Below are 17,649 nucleotides of genomic sequence, written 5' to 3'. Positions count from 1 at the left end.
GTCTGTTCCAAAGGCTTGCTCAAGATAAACATGATTGACACTTGTAAAGTGCTGAATAATATAAGAAGTTATTCAAGGATGTCTTTACACAATTTCATATCAGTTACACTGTTTTAGAGCGATATTATGCATCCTAATAGAGAGGAGTGATTCAGAACCTCACTATAGGTCTAGGCAAAGAGACAAAGTCTGTGGCTCTGTGTCTTTTGTTTTAAGAAATTATTTTTGTCATTTCATTTTATTGTAGTAGAATACCTAATTCTGTCTTGGCTTCTCAACAATTAAGGAGATATATTGGTGAAATTATTAAGGCCACTCCACGTAGTTAAAAGGGAGATTTATTTTGTGGGGTAACTTACAAATGAAGGGATAGGTTGTAGGGTCTCGCAAAGGTATGGCGCAGTTGGGTGGTGTTCTCTGGAGAACTCTACTTGGTCTACCTCCAGCGTCCAGGATCCCAGAACCAAGAGAAGCCTCTCCTCTAGATCCTGGGTCTTCAGCTTCCTCCCTAAGCCCCGCCTTGTGGGCGTGACCATTACAGAAGCCTCAATGGGGGTTGGAACTTCCAGGCCAAGGCTGGGATGGCCAGCCACTAGAGAGATTGGTTGTTCTACTGTTGTATAGATGTTCCCAAGGTGGGTCATCAAGGGATCTGACTGTAATTGGGATCTGGGCTCTGACTGAACTTTATAGCTGTGTGTAGTGGCAGCACACTGGAGTGTTTTGACTCCATTCAATACTCACCAGCTGTGGTACTTTAGGCAAATAACTTAACCTCTCAGCACCTCAGTTTTCTCATGTGCAAAGTGGGGGTAACAGCAGCCTTTGCCCCGAGGGCAACCTGTATTAAATAGGCAAGGTTGGCCCTTAGCCCTTAGCCCGTAATCAATACTCAGCTGTTAGCAATTCCTTTCTTCCCTCCTTCCTAAGACAAGCAATGTAGAGACGGTCTAAACTGAAAAACATGAAGATCAACACTTGGAGATGTGAACTGGCTAATTTGGGGGATAAATCTGTTTCCAAAGATGATGGTATGGTAAGATGTTCCCTAACACTGCCTCTTTCTGTGGGGAGCAATGATGTTCTCAGTCCAAATAACATGGACTTCTACGTTTCTCTCCAACCTAATGTTCTTTTTGGAGAAGAATGGGACTGGCATTTTCCTCCAGTGCCAACTATCTGTTTTCCTAGGCGTTAAAGACCAAAATATGGGCCCAACTGGGCGCTGCTGATCTGCGGTAGTTCATTTGTTGGAGGAAGATAAACAAGTCACAATATACTTCAGCACACTTAGAACTCCAGATTATCACATTTTATTGTAACTATTAAAGGGCCCAATGGTTGGCGCTCATTACAAAGTCACCATTATACATTAGGTAGTTTTGTGCCAGGATGCATAGTGTTGTGTAACAAACATAATATACACTGTGGAAGGAAAAACACCTCAGTATATCACTCCCCTCATCCTCAAAGTAATTACTGGCATAAACTTTAATTTGCCTTCCTAAATGTTTTTTGTGTATACTTTTGGAAGGTATGTTTTAGTTTAAAGACATAATTTTTGTGAGGTGGCTACTTATTTTTTAAAATTAACTAAAATCAAGCAACCTGTGGCATCATTTTTATGCTCTGCCTATACCAACTCCAGTTTTCAATGATTTTTTTATTTATTTTCAAAAATGACTTATGTATTTTTAATTCATGAGCAGTGGTGTTTTGCCTGCATGAATGTCTCTGTAAGGATGTCAAATACCCTGGAACTGGAGTTACAGACAGTTGTGAGCGGACATGTGGATGCTGGGAATTGAACTCTTAACCACTGAGCCATCTCTCCAACCTCAGTTTTCAATCATTTTGTCAGAGTTTGCTCCAGTGCTCTTTGCTTCGCAGTATTTAAAAGATGTCTGTGGTCAGATTCACCTTTATATTGAGTTAATTTATATGATGTTGCTTTAAATAATAAGACATAAGAATGCATTGCCTTGGTTACTTTTAGCTTCAAGCCATTGGGCCTGTTTCATCTTACTAAATCTTTAGAGCTTTGCCTATAGAGTGTTTGTAATTTCTTACCCTATATTCTTAAAGGTTATCTAGCAGCAAAACTTCAATTTCCAAGAAGCCTGAGAAATGACATACTTTGTCTTAGTAAAACAACAACAAAAAACCACAATCCCCCTAAGAATGTAGTATCTGGATCTCAACCGAGAGTTTCCTAAACATGCCAATTTGACATCTCTGTAATTGGTCAGTTTTATTTTCTGGTTTTCTAGCGACTACTGGATATCAGCTACTGCCTGCCACATCGCATTCTAGCCTCAGAGTGGTGTCATGGTGCAGGGGCTATTGCTGTCCCATTTTACAGGAGATACAAGGTCAGAGAGTAATTGCTGAGGTCCTAAGGTTGTTATGGAGAGAAGCCAGGGTTTGAACATAGGAAGTCAGCCTGAGTTCATCAGCTTGATCCCTACATATCACAGCCTTGAAGTTAGAAAGCCTAGAGACTTAAACAAATACAGACATTCAACTCAATGTATGAAAATATTTGTTCTGCCCTTAATCAGAAAAGTGCCCTGCCTCACTTAAAACTGTTTCCAACTTCCAGTCATTTAATTACACAAAATTTTGGGGAGAACATATCTCACCCTGATTATATACAAAGGGGTGTATTATTAATGCTGATCACCATTCCCTCCCTGGGCCAAATCTCATCATTTGGGTGATGGTTATACCTCCTACATTCTTTCCTGTGCATTTCAGATATTTATAATACCTAACTAATTGTTAGAATACACAGTATAAATTTGGCCAATATTTTTACCCCTCAGATTGAGGGGATAAAACTCTTATTCCACAATGGCCAAATGGCTCTTCTGGAATCTTTGAATACTTGAGTTTCCTTTGAATTGAAAATAAATAAGCAATGAGCAGAGTGACCTTTTTAGGTCTCATTTCTACTGTCTTGATTGCTATAGTTGCTAAAAATAACAATGTGTATGTTATGGGTATAAGAGCTCCATTTGCTTATGTAGTTTGGAAGCTTATTAATTGTGTTTTCATGGTTTCTATAAACACATGAAAAATATGCCCAATAATAGTCTTGGGGATTGCAGAGTCCAACCAGTTTATAGATGCCCTGAAGTTCATGCAATGGGGAACATTTGCCCGGGGAACCACCCACTACGTTTGGAATGCACCAGCAGGAGAAGTCCAGAGCAATTTGAGGCAGGCACTGGGCATTAGTCACAGGGTCAGAATAACTGTCCATCACTCTGAAAGGACTGATATTTCAGGCCCTATTTTTATAGTTGAGGAGTTTAAAATAGGTAAAGCCAGACTAAAACTGTGCCTTTCTCTTCTGGCTGGTATCCTCAGGGCCTTATTCTCCTCAGCAACCCAAACATATTAATAGTTCAGAAAAACAGACTAGAAATATTTTCTTAGAGTTTTTTTTTATGTAAGAGGATGTTTATCAAACTCTAGGAACTTTTACCTTTCTTTATAATCAGGTTTTCAAAATGTCCTTTGTTTCTGCACCTCTATAAATAGGTAGAAAACTTTGAATGGTCTAATTAAAAATTGAAGACTCAGTTCTAGCTATGACTCCTGTTTCTTTTTTAAGTATTGCACGCTGAGGCTGCCTTGTAACTTAGTTTAGGTCAAGCATGTTTAGAATTTCCTCCTACACAGATATTTTACATTGCTCTTCATGATGAAATTATGGCTACCGTCTTCTTGAATTAAGATAAAACTAGATAACTTTGTTTAATAGATCATCCTGAGCAATAAATCTTAGCATTAATGTAAGCATTAGCTGAAAGTAAACTGTTTATTTTGTCCACCATGCAACGGAACCTATTGTCCACTGAGAAAATCTACCTCCTAGAGGATTTAAAAATGTCAGCTATTTGCTTTTTTGGCTTTCCGTTCAGCTTGGATGGCTGTGGTTTTTGGAAGTAATAAAATTGAGTTCTGGTATAAGATTTGCAATAGTTCAAACTTGAGTGTTGAACATTTGCTGGTTATGGGTACATTTTCTCATCATTATAAATCTGATGTGCTTTTGGGTTTCATTCATAAAAGTTTTTCCTTAACCTGGTTCTCAAAACCCAAACTTTCATCAGCATCTAGGGGTAGAGCCTTGTGAAATTTAAGTACATGTACATATGAGCAATGCATATTATATAGGTAATATATGCATATACAACATGCATATAATGTTATATATATGCAATATATAACATATTGAGTTCATTTAGCATTGTTCATATGTATGTATGTAACAATAATTAAAAAGAGGAAATCAAGAATTTGAGAGGGAGTTGGGGGTAGGGATATGAAAGAATGTGGAGGCAGAGAAGGAAGGGTAGAAATGTTAAAATAGTACTCATTTATGAAATTCTCAAAACATTTTAAATTAAAAATATCCAAATTTTTAAAGATGTAATACTTTCTTAACATAAGATTTTCTGTTTGATTAGCTAGAATTTTCTCCTGTTATTTGCACATAAAACTAATGACAACAAGACAGCTGTTCAGTGTGGTTGAGTCAGGTGTTATGTGAGTCTTTGAATGCGTTAACTCACACAATCTTCCCCACCTGTGAACGAGGAACTGCAGACATAGGATGTACCTGAATTTATACACATAGTATATATATTCAGAGATACAACTGAATCCTAAGATCATACTTTTAGTCACAACATCGTTTTCCAGGGCTCATACATTATCAGCCCATATTCTCACTTTATGGGAAACAAACGAAGTTCAGAGACATTACATAAATTGTCTACATGTCCAGCATTTTAGCTGATTGCAGGAAATACTATACTGGAGGTCCCATGTTTCTCAGTTGAGAGAGCTTTAGGACATATTTGTTATTCAAAATGTTTTTGTTGGTGTTCTTTTCAGGTTAATCAGCCTTTTGCTCTCTGTGCTGCTATGCCTACTTTCTTTCCCAGCTTCAACAAATAGGGAGACCAGATGGTTTCGCCTTGTGTGTGAGCCCATTTGTAAGCAGGGAGATCATTACTGAATGACCCCTTACCTAGTCACTATCAACTTCAATTCTTTCAATGACTCGGGATTTTTATATTCAGTCTGTAATATTTTTTTTTCTGGTTTTCTTTGGCTCTTTGTACCTTTTATCTTCTCCCTAAAAGAAAAGAAATTGCACATCTTTTCTAACCAAACTGCTTTAGGAGCCTGTGTTTTTTCACCTGGCTGTTTGCATTTATCCTCTCTCCTGTTACTGCAGATGCTGGCCTATTCATCTGTTCATGGTAGCGTTTCTAGCTCCTGTAAGCCTGCCATACCCAGAACAATGATTTTGGGGGTCAACACCTCTGCATGGTTCTTAGCATCAGCACCAATGCATTGAGAACATTGGTCTAGATTGTACCTGCTAAGGGTCATGATTCTACAGTGTATGTTCCCAGCTATCAATTTGCAAGACCCACTAAAAGATTTTATTTAGACAGTATTTTCTTGTATAGTCTGCCTGTATTATAGGTCCCTCATTATGTGATAGATGAGTCTTACAGGCCTTAATTAAGATATATTAAAATGTAAATTCATTGCCTTGGGTTAACAGACTATAATGCTATAGTGGATATTTGTCTTGTTAATTCTATATAAAGATAATTCTATATGAAATTAATTCTATACAAGGATAATTATTTGCCTGGTTTAGTTTTTTATTTCTCTTGTGAGACAGTGTCTCACATACTACTAGATAGTACAGATAGCCTGTAATTGTTATCCTTTTGCCTCAGCCTCCCCAATACTGGGATTAGAAGCATATACCACCATCTCTGACTAGATTGGGAGGTTTTTTGTATGTATATGTATAATTAACCTATATACTATCAATGTTGGTGTTGTTATCCTTATTAGTTAATTTTATAATCCATACAAGGTATATGCAAGATAATGTGAAATATTATTTGACTGAAGGCTGTGGAAGGTCCATCACCTTGGTAAATAGTCCAATCTTCATTTTAAGTTATTAGTAACATCATAAGGAAGAAGAAAATCTTAAAAAATCAAATTGACCCTTTTAATAAAATCTCTTGATGCTTCTTTTCCTTTGCAAAATATTTGAAGCATTCAAAATCAAACTGTCTATGAAAAATAACTTGTACCTTATAAAGGTTTTAGCCATCCACAGGGATACTAAATTCAAGAATAGACAAAATCAGAAATCAGAAAACATATTCTGAGCACCTGTATTTGTTTCTATATAAGAGAACATGTAAAGTGCCAGCTGGCTTCAGAGGCCTGCTGGCATCCTGTAGAGCAGTTTCCATAATGATGGGCTGTGAATCATGTGTTTCCTTTTGGAGGCCTGGGATTGCTGTGCTCTGCCACCCATGGTGGTTCTGGACATGCATCTTGATATATTGATGCAATATCCAGGTGCCTCTAGTATTTTAGATATAAGTTGGTGAAAGTCTTGGCAGACACAGTTCTGTGTTTTGGGCTCTTACAACCTGTAATTTAACCAGTAGCCTCCACTTGTCAAACTGTGGACAGTGACTTCCATGTGTGGTTGTGTCAATAAACATGGAGTACTAAAAAATTTGGCATCAACAAAAAAAATCTCAACACTGTATGACTAAAAACGAATTAAAAATCAAATGCATGATGAATCCTAGGTATTTTTTGGAGGTGTTTCTTACCTGTCTATTGCATCCTGAAACTCTGCTGCAGCCTTGGTTGTAGAGCATGTGCACTGCCCATTGAGAATACCATCATGCCACAAAAGTGACATGGAGCACCACCCAATATACATGGGCTCAGAGTCAAAACTTCATATGCTACAAATTATAGTGGTTTTTTTTTTTTACTTTAAGTATGAAAATTTCTCATTGGGCAGAAACATAATGGTTTAATTATGGGAAATGACAATATTTTCTTACCCTCATCCCTCAGCATGTAAGCATTACATTAGTGTATCTTTGGATTTTATTATGTCAGAATGTTTGATTTTAAACATTTCTGTTTGAATGACTGGCTCAAGTTTCATAAAATAATCATTGAACAAATTTTGGTTTGCTTTTGGGACAGTTTCCAACAATTTCTGAAATGGCCTGACCTCTGCCATTTTGTACTATGTGTGTTTATGGTGATGTATTGGTGATCACAAAATCAAAATATCAATCAATTCTGAGAACCATTAACAATGCTCGGTACCTTTCAGTACCACATTTTTAGCCAAGATTTAATTCTTTGTGCAAAGCAAGCACATCAGCTCAGGGATCAAATTTGCTTTCATTTTTGATCAATGATAAAGTTATGTGTATATCAAAGAATACTTTTTGAAATAAATAGCACTTAGGAAACTCTTGAAATTGTCTGAAAGAAAGCCCAAAGTTAAAATCCCCTGTCTGTGTCTCTGAATATTTGGGTCAAGAAGTTCACACTAAATTTTAAGTTGATGAAATAGAACCCCTCTTTGCTTCTAGTCTGAGGGATAGCACCACAGTGCCTAGCTTGTGATGATGCTGATTCTCTGTTGAAGATCTCTTGTGTTAAGTTTCTATTAAGGTGTTTAAGGAGCAATTCATTGCTATTTGAAAACAGCCACAGGAACACATGTATTTCCAAGGATAATGGGGTTCCCATAGATGTTGGACCCACTCACAAAGGGGTTCACAGAACTGTTTCTTTATTTGGAGGCTTTCACACCACACCAACATTTCCATCTAGAAGAATCAAGGCTCCTCTGAGCTCTAAAATAAACTTGGCCTGTTAGTGGCTGGAGAGACATGTGTGCAGAAACTCATGTTTCCAAGAATTTGACTGGTCCCACTATGTGTTTACAGAACTAACATACATGGTCTAAGTCCTTGGATAGCCCAGGAAGGAGGAGATGGTGAGCACAGACCACAGAAGAGAAAGGACCAAGAAACTATGTTTTACCAGGAAGTCCAGTTTCTATCTCTGTCTTTAGGGTTTATGTGCAGTGATGGAAAAGACTAACTCAATGCTACTCTGATTTTTCTACCTGTCCCTTTCTGAGCCAGTGTAGGTGAAGGTAACTAGTTACCTCTGTGGTCCTCATGCTGACCACCTCTTTTATTGCACTCTTTGCAGTCTTTTGTTGAACTCTTTATCATTATTTGATGACCTTTGACCTCTTTTACAGTTTCTGATTTCATGTGTGTGTTATCGGGTGTTTGTGCAACTTCTTACATCTTCTTCCTGTTCTGTGTGCATGGACATCTTCCTACTCTTTTACGTCCAGGTCATATACACCCTTCAGGTGACATGAATCCCTGCAATCAGTACAGCGGTGGGTCTTGTGTTTTTTCATCTAGACTGTCTTTTAGCTGAAAACTCAGTCTATTTTATATTCAAGTTAATTATTGATTTTTTAAAGACTTATTACCTCCATTTAGTTGCTTTGTATATTACTTATTCATTTTTTTTTCTTCCCGTTTCCCATTTGGTTAAGTGATGTTTCCCTGGTAGTGTATTTTCATTTCTTTGTTTTTAAATGTGTCTATAATGAGGTTGTTCTTTTGTTTCATTTTGTGTTGTTTTTTGTGTTTGTTTGTTTTGTTTTTGTTCTTTGAGACAGTGATTCTCTATGAATTCCTGGATGTCCTGGAACTCACTCTGTAGACCAGGCTGGCCTCCAACTCAGAGATCTACCTGAGTACTGTGTAGTCTCCTGAGTACTGTGTAGTGAGTGCTGCATAGAAAAAGGTTAATTTTAATTTTATGTGTGATTCTCAAGTATTTTGTGCATATGGGTCTTTTACTGCATGAATTTTTGTGTAACATGTATGTGCCTGGTACACACAGAAGCCAGAAATGGGCATTGGATGCTTTGGTGCTGGAGTTACAAATGCTTGTTAGCCACCATTTGGGTGCTGGGAATCAAACTCTAGTGCTCTTAACTGAGCCATCATCTATCTCTCTCTAGATTGCTGTAATGAGTTTTTACTTTGTGATTAGCAACAGGCTTATAAAAATAATTCTATAGATTTAACATTATTTTCAACCAGTAACTATGATCATGTTTTTAAAAGATAATTGTTGATATCGCAATTTATACCTTTGTGTTACATATTTCTCATTGCTAATGTTATTGTTATTATTGCTGTCAGTAGGACTATTACTATTTTGTAGAACAAAGGTGGATTGATCTTCTAGCATATTCTGAGTTGGCCATCAGCAGTTTTCATGTCACTCTTCAGTATCTTCTTGTCCTGATGATCTCTCTTTAACATTTCTTGTAAGAGAAGCCTGGTGTCGACAACTTCTGTCTGCTTCTGTTTGGGACACTCTTGACACCTCTGTCTGAAGGGTGCTTTTACTGGACATAGTATTCTTGGCTAGCAGTTTGTTCATTCAGAACATTGGCTATATAGTTTTACTCTCTCCCAGCTTGTAGGGTTTCTGCTGCTAAGCATAACTGACTCTCTTGTATCTCAATTACTGTTCTTCTGCTGGTGCTCTTTCAGGATCCTCTTTTTGCCTGACCTCTGACAGTTTGATACATCTAACTAAAAGGAGGGAAGTTAACTTAGGCTGGGTTGCCTTTCAAAGGGTATTGGTAACCAAATCAGATTTATGTTGCCATAATGCCATTATTTTTACTTTACTTTATGGCATATATATGTGTGTGTGTATATATATATATATATATATATATATATATATATATATATATATATATATTAATATCATTTGCAAATCAGAATAAAAGCATATAATTCCATTGAAACCCTCTTAATCAGAGAGCCTACATGCAGTTTAAGGGCAAGAATTAAGGATGGGGGATTGTCACAGTAGCCAGGCTCATACCTGGTTAAAGGGACGTGAGAGCCAACTTACATCATTTTAAATGTGGCAATCTTTGAAACATAGGTCTTCACTTCCCAAAGATATTATACATTTGACAAATGTTTTGGTTAAGGTGTGGTTCCCTATGCCAGGGATGTTAGTATGTTTGTGGCTTTTTGAGAGGTTTGCTTGCTTCCATCTCCTAACAGTGACATCTTGTCTGAAGGTTGTCATCTGCTTCTCTCATTCAACCTGGTTTGTGATTCAAATCCAAGGCACTGAAAGTCCTTGATTGTCACTGATTTTCTTCCTTGTTTTCTGTTTTCCAATGAGAATGATCTTCATAAGGGTAAAAACTAGATTTCTCTGTGGAGTCAATCACTATATCAATAAATAGAGGGATAAAGGCTAGGTTCTTGAGTTAGCATGGATGGGGGAAATAAAGAAGGTTGCATCTACTTCCCAGGACAAATGGCTAACTGGGGTGTCTATTGAACATATCAAAGCAGACCTGGCTGTCAGGTTTTCCCAGCATCCCTCAGTCCCTACCATTTTTGGGTATGGCTGCCATGCTGGCCCCCTACCCTAACCTTCTCTAGCCCAGGGAGTGGCTCATTCCTGTATAATCCAGCCATGTTGGCTATCCCAGTCTTTTTATCCTTTTACCCTCTTAGCGGCCTCTTGATCCAGGCAACCCCTCCTGACTGGTCAGTGATTCCTCTCTTGCTCTCCCTCTCCCTCTCTTCATTCATGGCCCAGCATAGTTTGACGGCCATGTTCCTCATGGACTCTTCCCTCTGCCTGCTTCCTCCCTTATCTCTACAATAAAAATCTCCTCCATGCCTTAGGAGTAGTCATGTTCTCTTCCTTCTTACTTCATCTTCTCCTTCTTCTTCTTCTTCTTCTTCTCCTCCTCCTCCTCCTTCTCCCCCTCTCCCCTTCCCCTCCTCCTCTACAATCTTTGGAAACATCATTTTTTTTTTTTTTAATGTTGGAAACTTTCCTTAGGGATTGTGGATTAGCTTATGGGACAGACTTCCAGGCTTCTAATGTTGCCATTCGAGATCAGCAAACATTACTGCTGAAGGTCAGATAGTTGACATTTTAGGCTTTTTAATAAAATATTAACCCTTTGAAATGTAAAACCCGTTCATATGCACTGAGTTTAGATACAGGCTATAGCCACACTTGACTGTTTGCCAGTCTATGATGTATAATTCTAGGGCAGTTGTCTAACTACAAAGAGGAGGTTTGGACTCTATTAATATGACACAAACATTGAACAAAGATTTGCTCAGTGACTCCAGATACCCACCATCCAGATGAGACAGTGAAATTCTTTCTATGAAAATTGTCCAGTTTTCCTAACTGAATAATTATTGTAGTTTTTTTCTACTTTAGGATACTTCCCCCTCAAATAATCTACAGTCACTGTGGAAAGATTAGAAAATAAAGAAAATATCAGACATGAAAAAGTGTACTTAATCAGAGAGAATATTTTATTTTCCAATTTTTAAATTCATGTGTTCTTAACATGGTATTTGAAACATTTAGGTTTTAAAACTAAATGTTGAGGTGTATGTACACACTTTTGCATGTCATATGATTTTTTTCTCCTTTGACTCTCAAAACAATATTTGGCAGCTTTAGAAATCTAGGAAATATAATTAGGAGTAGAAAAATAAAAAGGAAAACCCCTCAAATAACCTCACCACCCTGTAGTACAATATCCAAATATTTCTACATCACGTAGTGCTGCTATGGAGCTTAAAGTTTAACATGTTAGCTTTATATAATTTTTAGAAGTTACAATTATTTAAACCTTTCTGTTTTAAGGATATGGCATTGAGTTTTTCAGTCTCCAAAGAACTTTGATAAAACGTTCAGGCACAAATATCCAAGGATATTCAGTTACATAAAAAGAGATGTTACAGCTTATGCTTTTAATCCTCATAAGCACATGTTATTGCATCAGTTGCCACATTAAGGGCTAGCTTATGTTATTAAGTAACTTGTAAAATTCTATTTTTGATAACTGTGTTTGTCCTGCTGGTGATAAGAGCACACAGACTCGTCACCTCTGTGTTTTGAATTTGAATTTGATATCACACTGGAAAGACACAGAAGGGCAAGTCCTTTGAATCAGAAGTTAACTATCATCTTCATTCTGTCCAGAGATTTAAAACAAACAAACAACAACAACAACAAAAATAAGTCAATGCTGTCTGCTGTCTTCTTTGGTATCGGTCATTCCTTTATTCCAGCATAGGAATGCTGAAGTATTAGGAAGACAAGAAGATTTACCTGAATCATAGAGCCTGAGGTTTTGTCTTGATACACAGGATCTACTCTTTGACCTAGAGTCCAGTCAGCTGTCCATGAGTACACTGAGATGACACTGATTACAAAATCAAGGCTAATAGTCTAGGGCTGGACTTTACTGACCTTAGGGTAAATTAAGGTCTCTAGCAATTAGGAAACTTGTTCATGATTGTACACTTAGCAAGTGATAAGGAGCAGGTGAGAGTATGGCCTTCTGATTGTGCCATTTCCCACATTTACAGCCCAAATCAGGAGAGATTTCTAATTCAAAACTATTTATTGTGTACATATTTTAAAACATATTGAAATGTATATATATATATATACACACACACACATATTTTTATCCCTTTGATTGGAACATTTAGGTCTAAGCAACTAGTTTTTGGAATGCTAGGCTTCCATGTCATCAGAGAACTTCACACCCAATAATCATTCTGCTAACAAATATTGCTTAAGTAGTGCTGCTAAGTTTAGATTCCAACAAGGCACTTTTTGAATGCCTAGAGATATCCCCACAGCTTTAGTTCCTCAGATCCCTGTGTCAGAACTGGTCAAACACCCCACTTCCCACTCTCTTCTGCTTCATCCATCCTGCTGCTTCAAAGCCGAGTGAGAAATTGCATTTAACAGATCAAGGAATAGACCAGGAAATAGAAAAGAAATTCTTTTTCAATCTGATGCATACAGGAAGGGGCCAGAATGTTGACTCTAAATAATTACACTTGACCTAAATCTCAGCATTTTCAGGAGGAATCCTTTATTACCTGAATATTACTAAAATACCACGAGGATTATCCTACCCTATATTCTATCTTGGTGGGAGGGTGTTGGCATAGAGAGTAATGTTAAATGGACAGTTTAGGCTGTAGGAGTTTCCCCTTGAATTTTGCTTGTTAAAGAAAGTGCCTGGGCAACCATAGTTTATTTAATCATTTCCATACTTTCTTCTACTTATGTTTGTGATATCAGAAATGTAGACTGCTCTTATGTACCTAAAGATTGACTAACAAGTTTTAAAAGGGTTGAATGCTTTTGCTTTGCTGCATCTCCTGAATAAAAGTTTAAGGCTTGAGGGGAGCTAAAATTAAAAAAAAACTAATATAAAATCACTTTTGATTATATAATATTTATGAAAGTATTTATTAATAAAATGAAAGAAAAAACATCTTTTTTTAAAAAAAGAAAGACCATCTTTACAGTTAACTGTTCCTGAAGACTTGTGAAAAACAAGTTACATTAAATATATTTGTTTTATAGACTAAATTCTTTAGAATTATCTGTGATTATTTTCGTGTAGTGGAAAGATACATAAATATTTAAATTATCCATTAATTTTAGAGATAAGAACATTTACAGTTCATTGATCCTAAAATAACTGAGCTTTTAGTAAGTATTGTAGCAAATATCTCAGTGTCTCCCTTTACTTAATTAACCTTTAAAAGTCAACTATGGAACAATAAAATTTATGAAATATTTTAAAAGCCTGACTAACTCTTTATTGGGATGAAAAATACAAATACTTGAGGTATTATATCATGTATAACAATGCATTTATGATTTATAGAATTAGTATAAGTAAACCTAGTACATTTCCAACAATCTAACAATAGTACAGCTAGTAAAAGTAGGATGTGGCATATTTTTTTAATCACTGTTCATACATAACATTTGTATTCATAATGATAGTTGGATTTGAGTCCATTGGAAAAGTATGTGGGTGAAAAACCAATAGTTGGTAGATCCAAATACATTGTCTTGCTACAAAAGAAGCATTATGTATTCTAATGGGATAATTTTTATGTATCTAACACTAGCTTGCTCCTTAATGCAGCATATATTCAATAAGAAAAGTTATCACAATGACAATAATCATATGCAAAAGATGACTAACAATCAGGCCTTTCTAGTGACCTTTGTTTTGTTTTTTCAAAAGGGCCACCTTTCTTTGGACAGAAGTTATTGTTATATGCCTTTGACTAGACCAGCTGAAATAGCTAAACTGACAAAATATTACCTTCTTGGAAGTCACATCTTGGAGTCTTCCTTCATCTGCCAAGACCTTCATTTTCTACCAATTCCTCTAACATTAGCTAGGTTCATCTTCACTAAGAGCTGGGGATTCTAGCTGCCTTTCCATATTATGAAATGTTCTTTTGAAACTGCAATAGTCTCTATGGCTGTGGATAATGGTTCCACTTTCAAGCAACAAGTTAAGGTTGAGAGGATAGTCCAGGGGAGAATACTTCATCTACAAGGTCACCTTCAGACCTGAAATGGGTTATTTTCTTCTCTTCTGTGAAAGACAACTCTGTGAGAGTTACACAGGAGCTGCTGGCATTCTGCATCAAGGGACGTTAGTGTTTCCAAGACTCTGGATTCAATGTTGAGTCTCAGCAGTCATCACAAGAAGTGCCTACCTGGACCAAGCTATATCCTGTGCGCTGGACCAGTGCGCGGAGGGCCGCTTCCTTCTGGGTGCCGCTCAATCCATCCCCGGATTTGTGATTTGATTCCATTGAGAGTGATTATCAGCAAAAAATCAGGTTAATTAGGGTTGCTCACTGAAACCAAATTTAAGATAAATTAAATAAATTGCTACAGCCAAGTCCACATTTGCCCTTCATGTGAGGGCATCTTTAGGATAGGTCGATAAATGAATCATTCATGTTATTACTGCTAGCAGCTGCATTCAGATAAGGCTTGCCAAATGGTTTTTTTAAACCACACTTTTATAATTATATATAATTTTAAAATATTCAACCTTTAGAAAGAAACAAAAACCAAAGATGATGCATTCTCTGATTAGAACATAGTCCACTCATTCTCAGTTCAGTTCTTGGATATTGCTAAATATCCAAGGAAATTAGTTCATGCCAATTAAAAGGATGTGAAGGGAGATAGCTTAGCAGGTAAGAGTGCTTCGTGCTCAAGCATGAAAATCTCAGTTAAGTTCCCTGAACCATGTACAGTTTGTAACCCTAGCACCGTGGTGGCATTACCAGAGCTTTCTTGCCACCAACCTAGCTCTGGGTTCAGCAAAAGACCCTGTTTTGAGAAAAATGAGGTGGAGAGTGATAGAGCAGGGTGCCAGATGTCTTCTTCTGACCTCAGGTGTACACTTGCACATCATTTACATGTGCACATAACACACACACACACATACATACACACACACACACACACACACACACACACACACACACGGAGGGAGGGAGGGACAGATAATATGAACGATCTGTATAGGTCTGGAAGAGGCTGCCACTAAATCAATTATACTAAGGTAGGAAGTCGAAATTCTGAGGTTGGGCTTCATCCGTCTAGTCTATGTGCTTCCGGAGACATTTGCCTATTTATTCTACAAACAAGACTGGTTAAAGGATTTTAAAAGTCATATGTACACACACACACACACACACACACACACACACACACACACACACATTCTCACATTTTTACATATATAACAATTTAGAACAAAGGTTTCAGTGTTTACAGTTTACAAAAGTTTATTCTTTAAGTATTTAAATTAATTAAGTGTGTGTGTGTGTGTGTGTGTGTGTGTGTGTGTGTGTGTGTGTGTACAGACATGCATATACAGAGGTCAGAGGAAAACTTGCAGAAGTCAATTCTGTCCTTTTACCATGTGGGTTCTGGGGTTTGAACTCAGGAAGTTAGACTTAGCAACAAGTGCCTTTGTCTGCTAAAACATCTCATCTATCTGAAGGTCCTGCCCTTGTTTTTAATCTTGATTTTCTGTCTTGGTTAGGAAATTAGAGTCTTTTACACCATAGTTGTGATTTGAGAATATGTGGCAATTTGTTAGGTCATGTGGCTTTACCGCCACAGTTAGAGTACATACTGTTCCTATGGATACTAAAATATAGGTGAATTTGTACAGTTGTACAAATTGCTATGAGGTAATCTTAAACATAAAATTATAAAAACTATTTTTGAAGATTTATAAAGAAACTATTACAAGAGTTACATTTTGTCTAATGGTAGTTTTTTGGTTTTTTTTTTTTTTTTTTAAATGTTACTAAATATCACTGAAGTTGTTGTTTAATCTCAGATCCTCCCATTGTGCCTTGCTTATCCTGGAGGCCCAGGAAGACATGGAGGATCTGATAAAGTTATTTCTATGTGCCTTGATAGCTTTGAAGGCAGTCTACAGTCTGTCAGCCAAGTTATAGGTTTTTCTTTTCTAAACTTCATCATTTCCATCAAAATGGTAATACTTCATGGTTACCATTTCTTTTTTTTTTTTTTTTAAACCTACCTTGAGTTTGGATTAGTAATTATTAAAGGTTATTTTATTAAAGGAATTTTGACATCATAAAAGCCTCTCAGCTCCATTGGAGTTTGTGGTGAAGTTCTGAGAAGTCCTTTACAACATCTAAATCTCAAATCACTGGCACTCCGTAGTACATCAGAATGAAAGTCATAATTTGCAACCAAAGGCACTTTAAGGATTGGGTGTAGTTTTTAGTGGCACAGCACCTGATTCAAGTGTGAAGTCCCAGGTTTAAACATCAGAACTCCCAAACAAAACCCAACCCAACCCAAAACAAAACAAAACAAAAAAGACAAAAGAAGAATAGAGTCGAAGAATTGTGTGGAAGAAGCAGGGGCCCAGAGATGGGGCCTGGTTTCTCAGTGGCTTTATCGATCCAGACAGATAAAGTGAACGGCAGGTAGACAGGTATCCCAGTCTGAATTTCAAGGGAGAGTTCCACCTGGGAGACACTGGCTTGGAGCTGACGGATGACAGATTTGTCTTGAGACTGGATGAGCTCATGTAAGGATGGGGGAGAAAGTGTATATCTAAGGCAGATCTCTTATAGGTAACTAACTTATAGAAGCCAAAAGATAAGGAAGATTCAGCAAAGGAGACCTAGACGGAAGAGTGTAAGGGTAAGAGAACCAGGGGCTGAGGTGGTTCAGAAGCTGAGGAAAGAGTTCCGAGAATGGGGGAGGAGGAGTCAGCTGTCGAAGGGCCACGGAGCAGGCAGAGGCCTGAGCAGGAACACAGACCTGGGAGGAGCCTTTCTGTTCTCCTCCTGCTTTTTTATTGTTGTCTCTAGCAAGCTCCTTAACTATGTCTCAAGTGCAGCAATGATTTCCCAGTCACCCTGGGTGTAATAGGAGCAACGTACCGACACTGCTTCTGCAAACCTCCGGGTTTGTTGTACCAGCCAGAAGATCACTAGACGTAGGATTGTAGCATCCGTCAACGGAAGTAGGAGAGGCATTGTAATTGCCAAGTGCCTCTCCTTTCAACTCTCAAGTTCTGCTACGAAAACTTACGTGGGTTTGTGGAACAGCACTGTTGCTCAGTGCAGATAGAGGGAAGAGTGAGATAAAAATAGGAGGTGGGAATGGGGGATGGGCTGGGGGGCGGAGACTGGGGGTGGGAGGAGGGAGGACAGGGGAATCCTTGGAATGATATGTAAAATTAAATTAATTATAGAATAAAAATATTTATAAAAAAAATAGAAGTTGACAGAAGGTCACAGGCAGTATTACAGGGAAGAA

The 17,649-nt window shown here is 37.5% G+C and overlaps 1 protein-coding gene across 2 annotated transcripts in view; it reads right to left on the bottom strand.

Annotated features, from left to right (window-relative positions):
• A1cf (APOBEC1 complementation factor) overlaps positions 1-14,633 on the bottom strand; it is a 48,627-nt gene extending 33,994 nt beyond the window's left edge. For both annotated transcript variants that reach the window (XM_036167153.1, XM_036167155.1), the window contains exon 1: positions 14,535-14,633. In XM_036167153.1, coding sequence (XP_036023046.1) covers positions 14,535-14,633 — 99 coding nt within the window. The remainder of the gene's footprint in view (positions 1-14,534) is intronic.
• Positions 14,634-17,649: the final 3,016 nt, after the last annotated feature.

The sequence above is a fragment of the Onychomys torridus genome, chromosome 1, assembly GCF_903995425.1.
Source record: "Onychomys torridus chromosome 1, mOncTor1.1, whole genome shotgun sequence".
NCBI classification, from domain to species: domain Eukaryota; kingdom Metazoa; phylum Chordata; class Mammalia; order Rodentia; family Cricetidae; genus Onychomys; species Onychomys torridus.
This window is presented reverse-complemented; position numbering and strand designations above follow the sequence as displayed.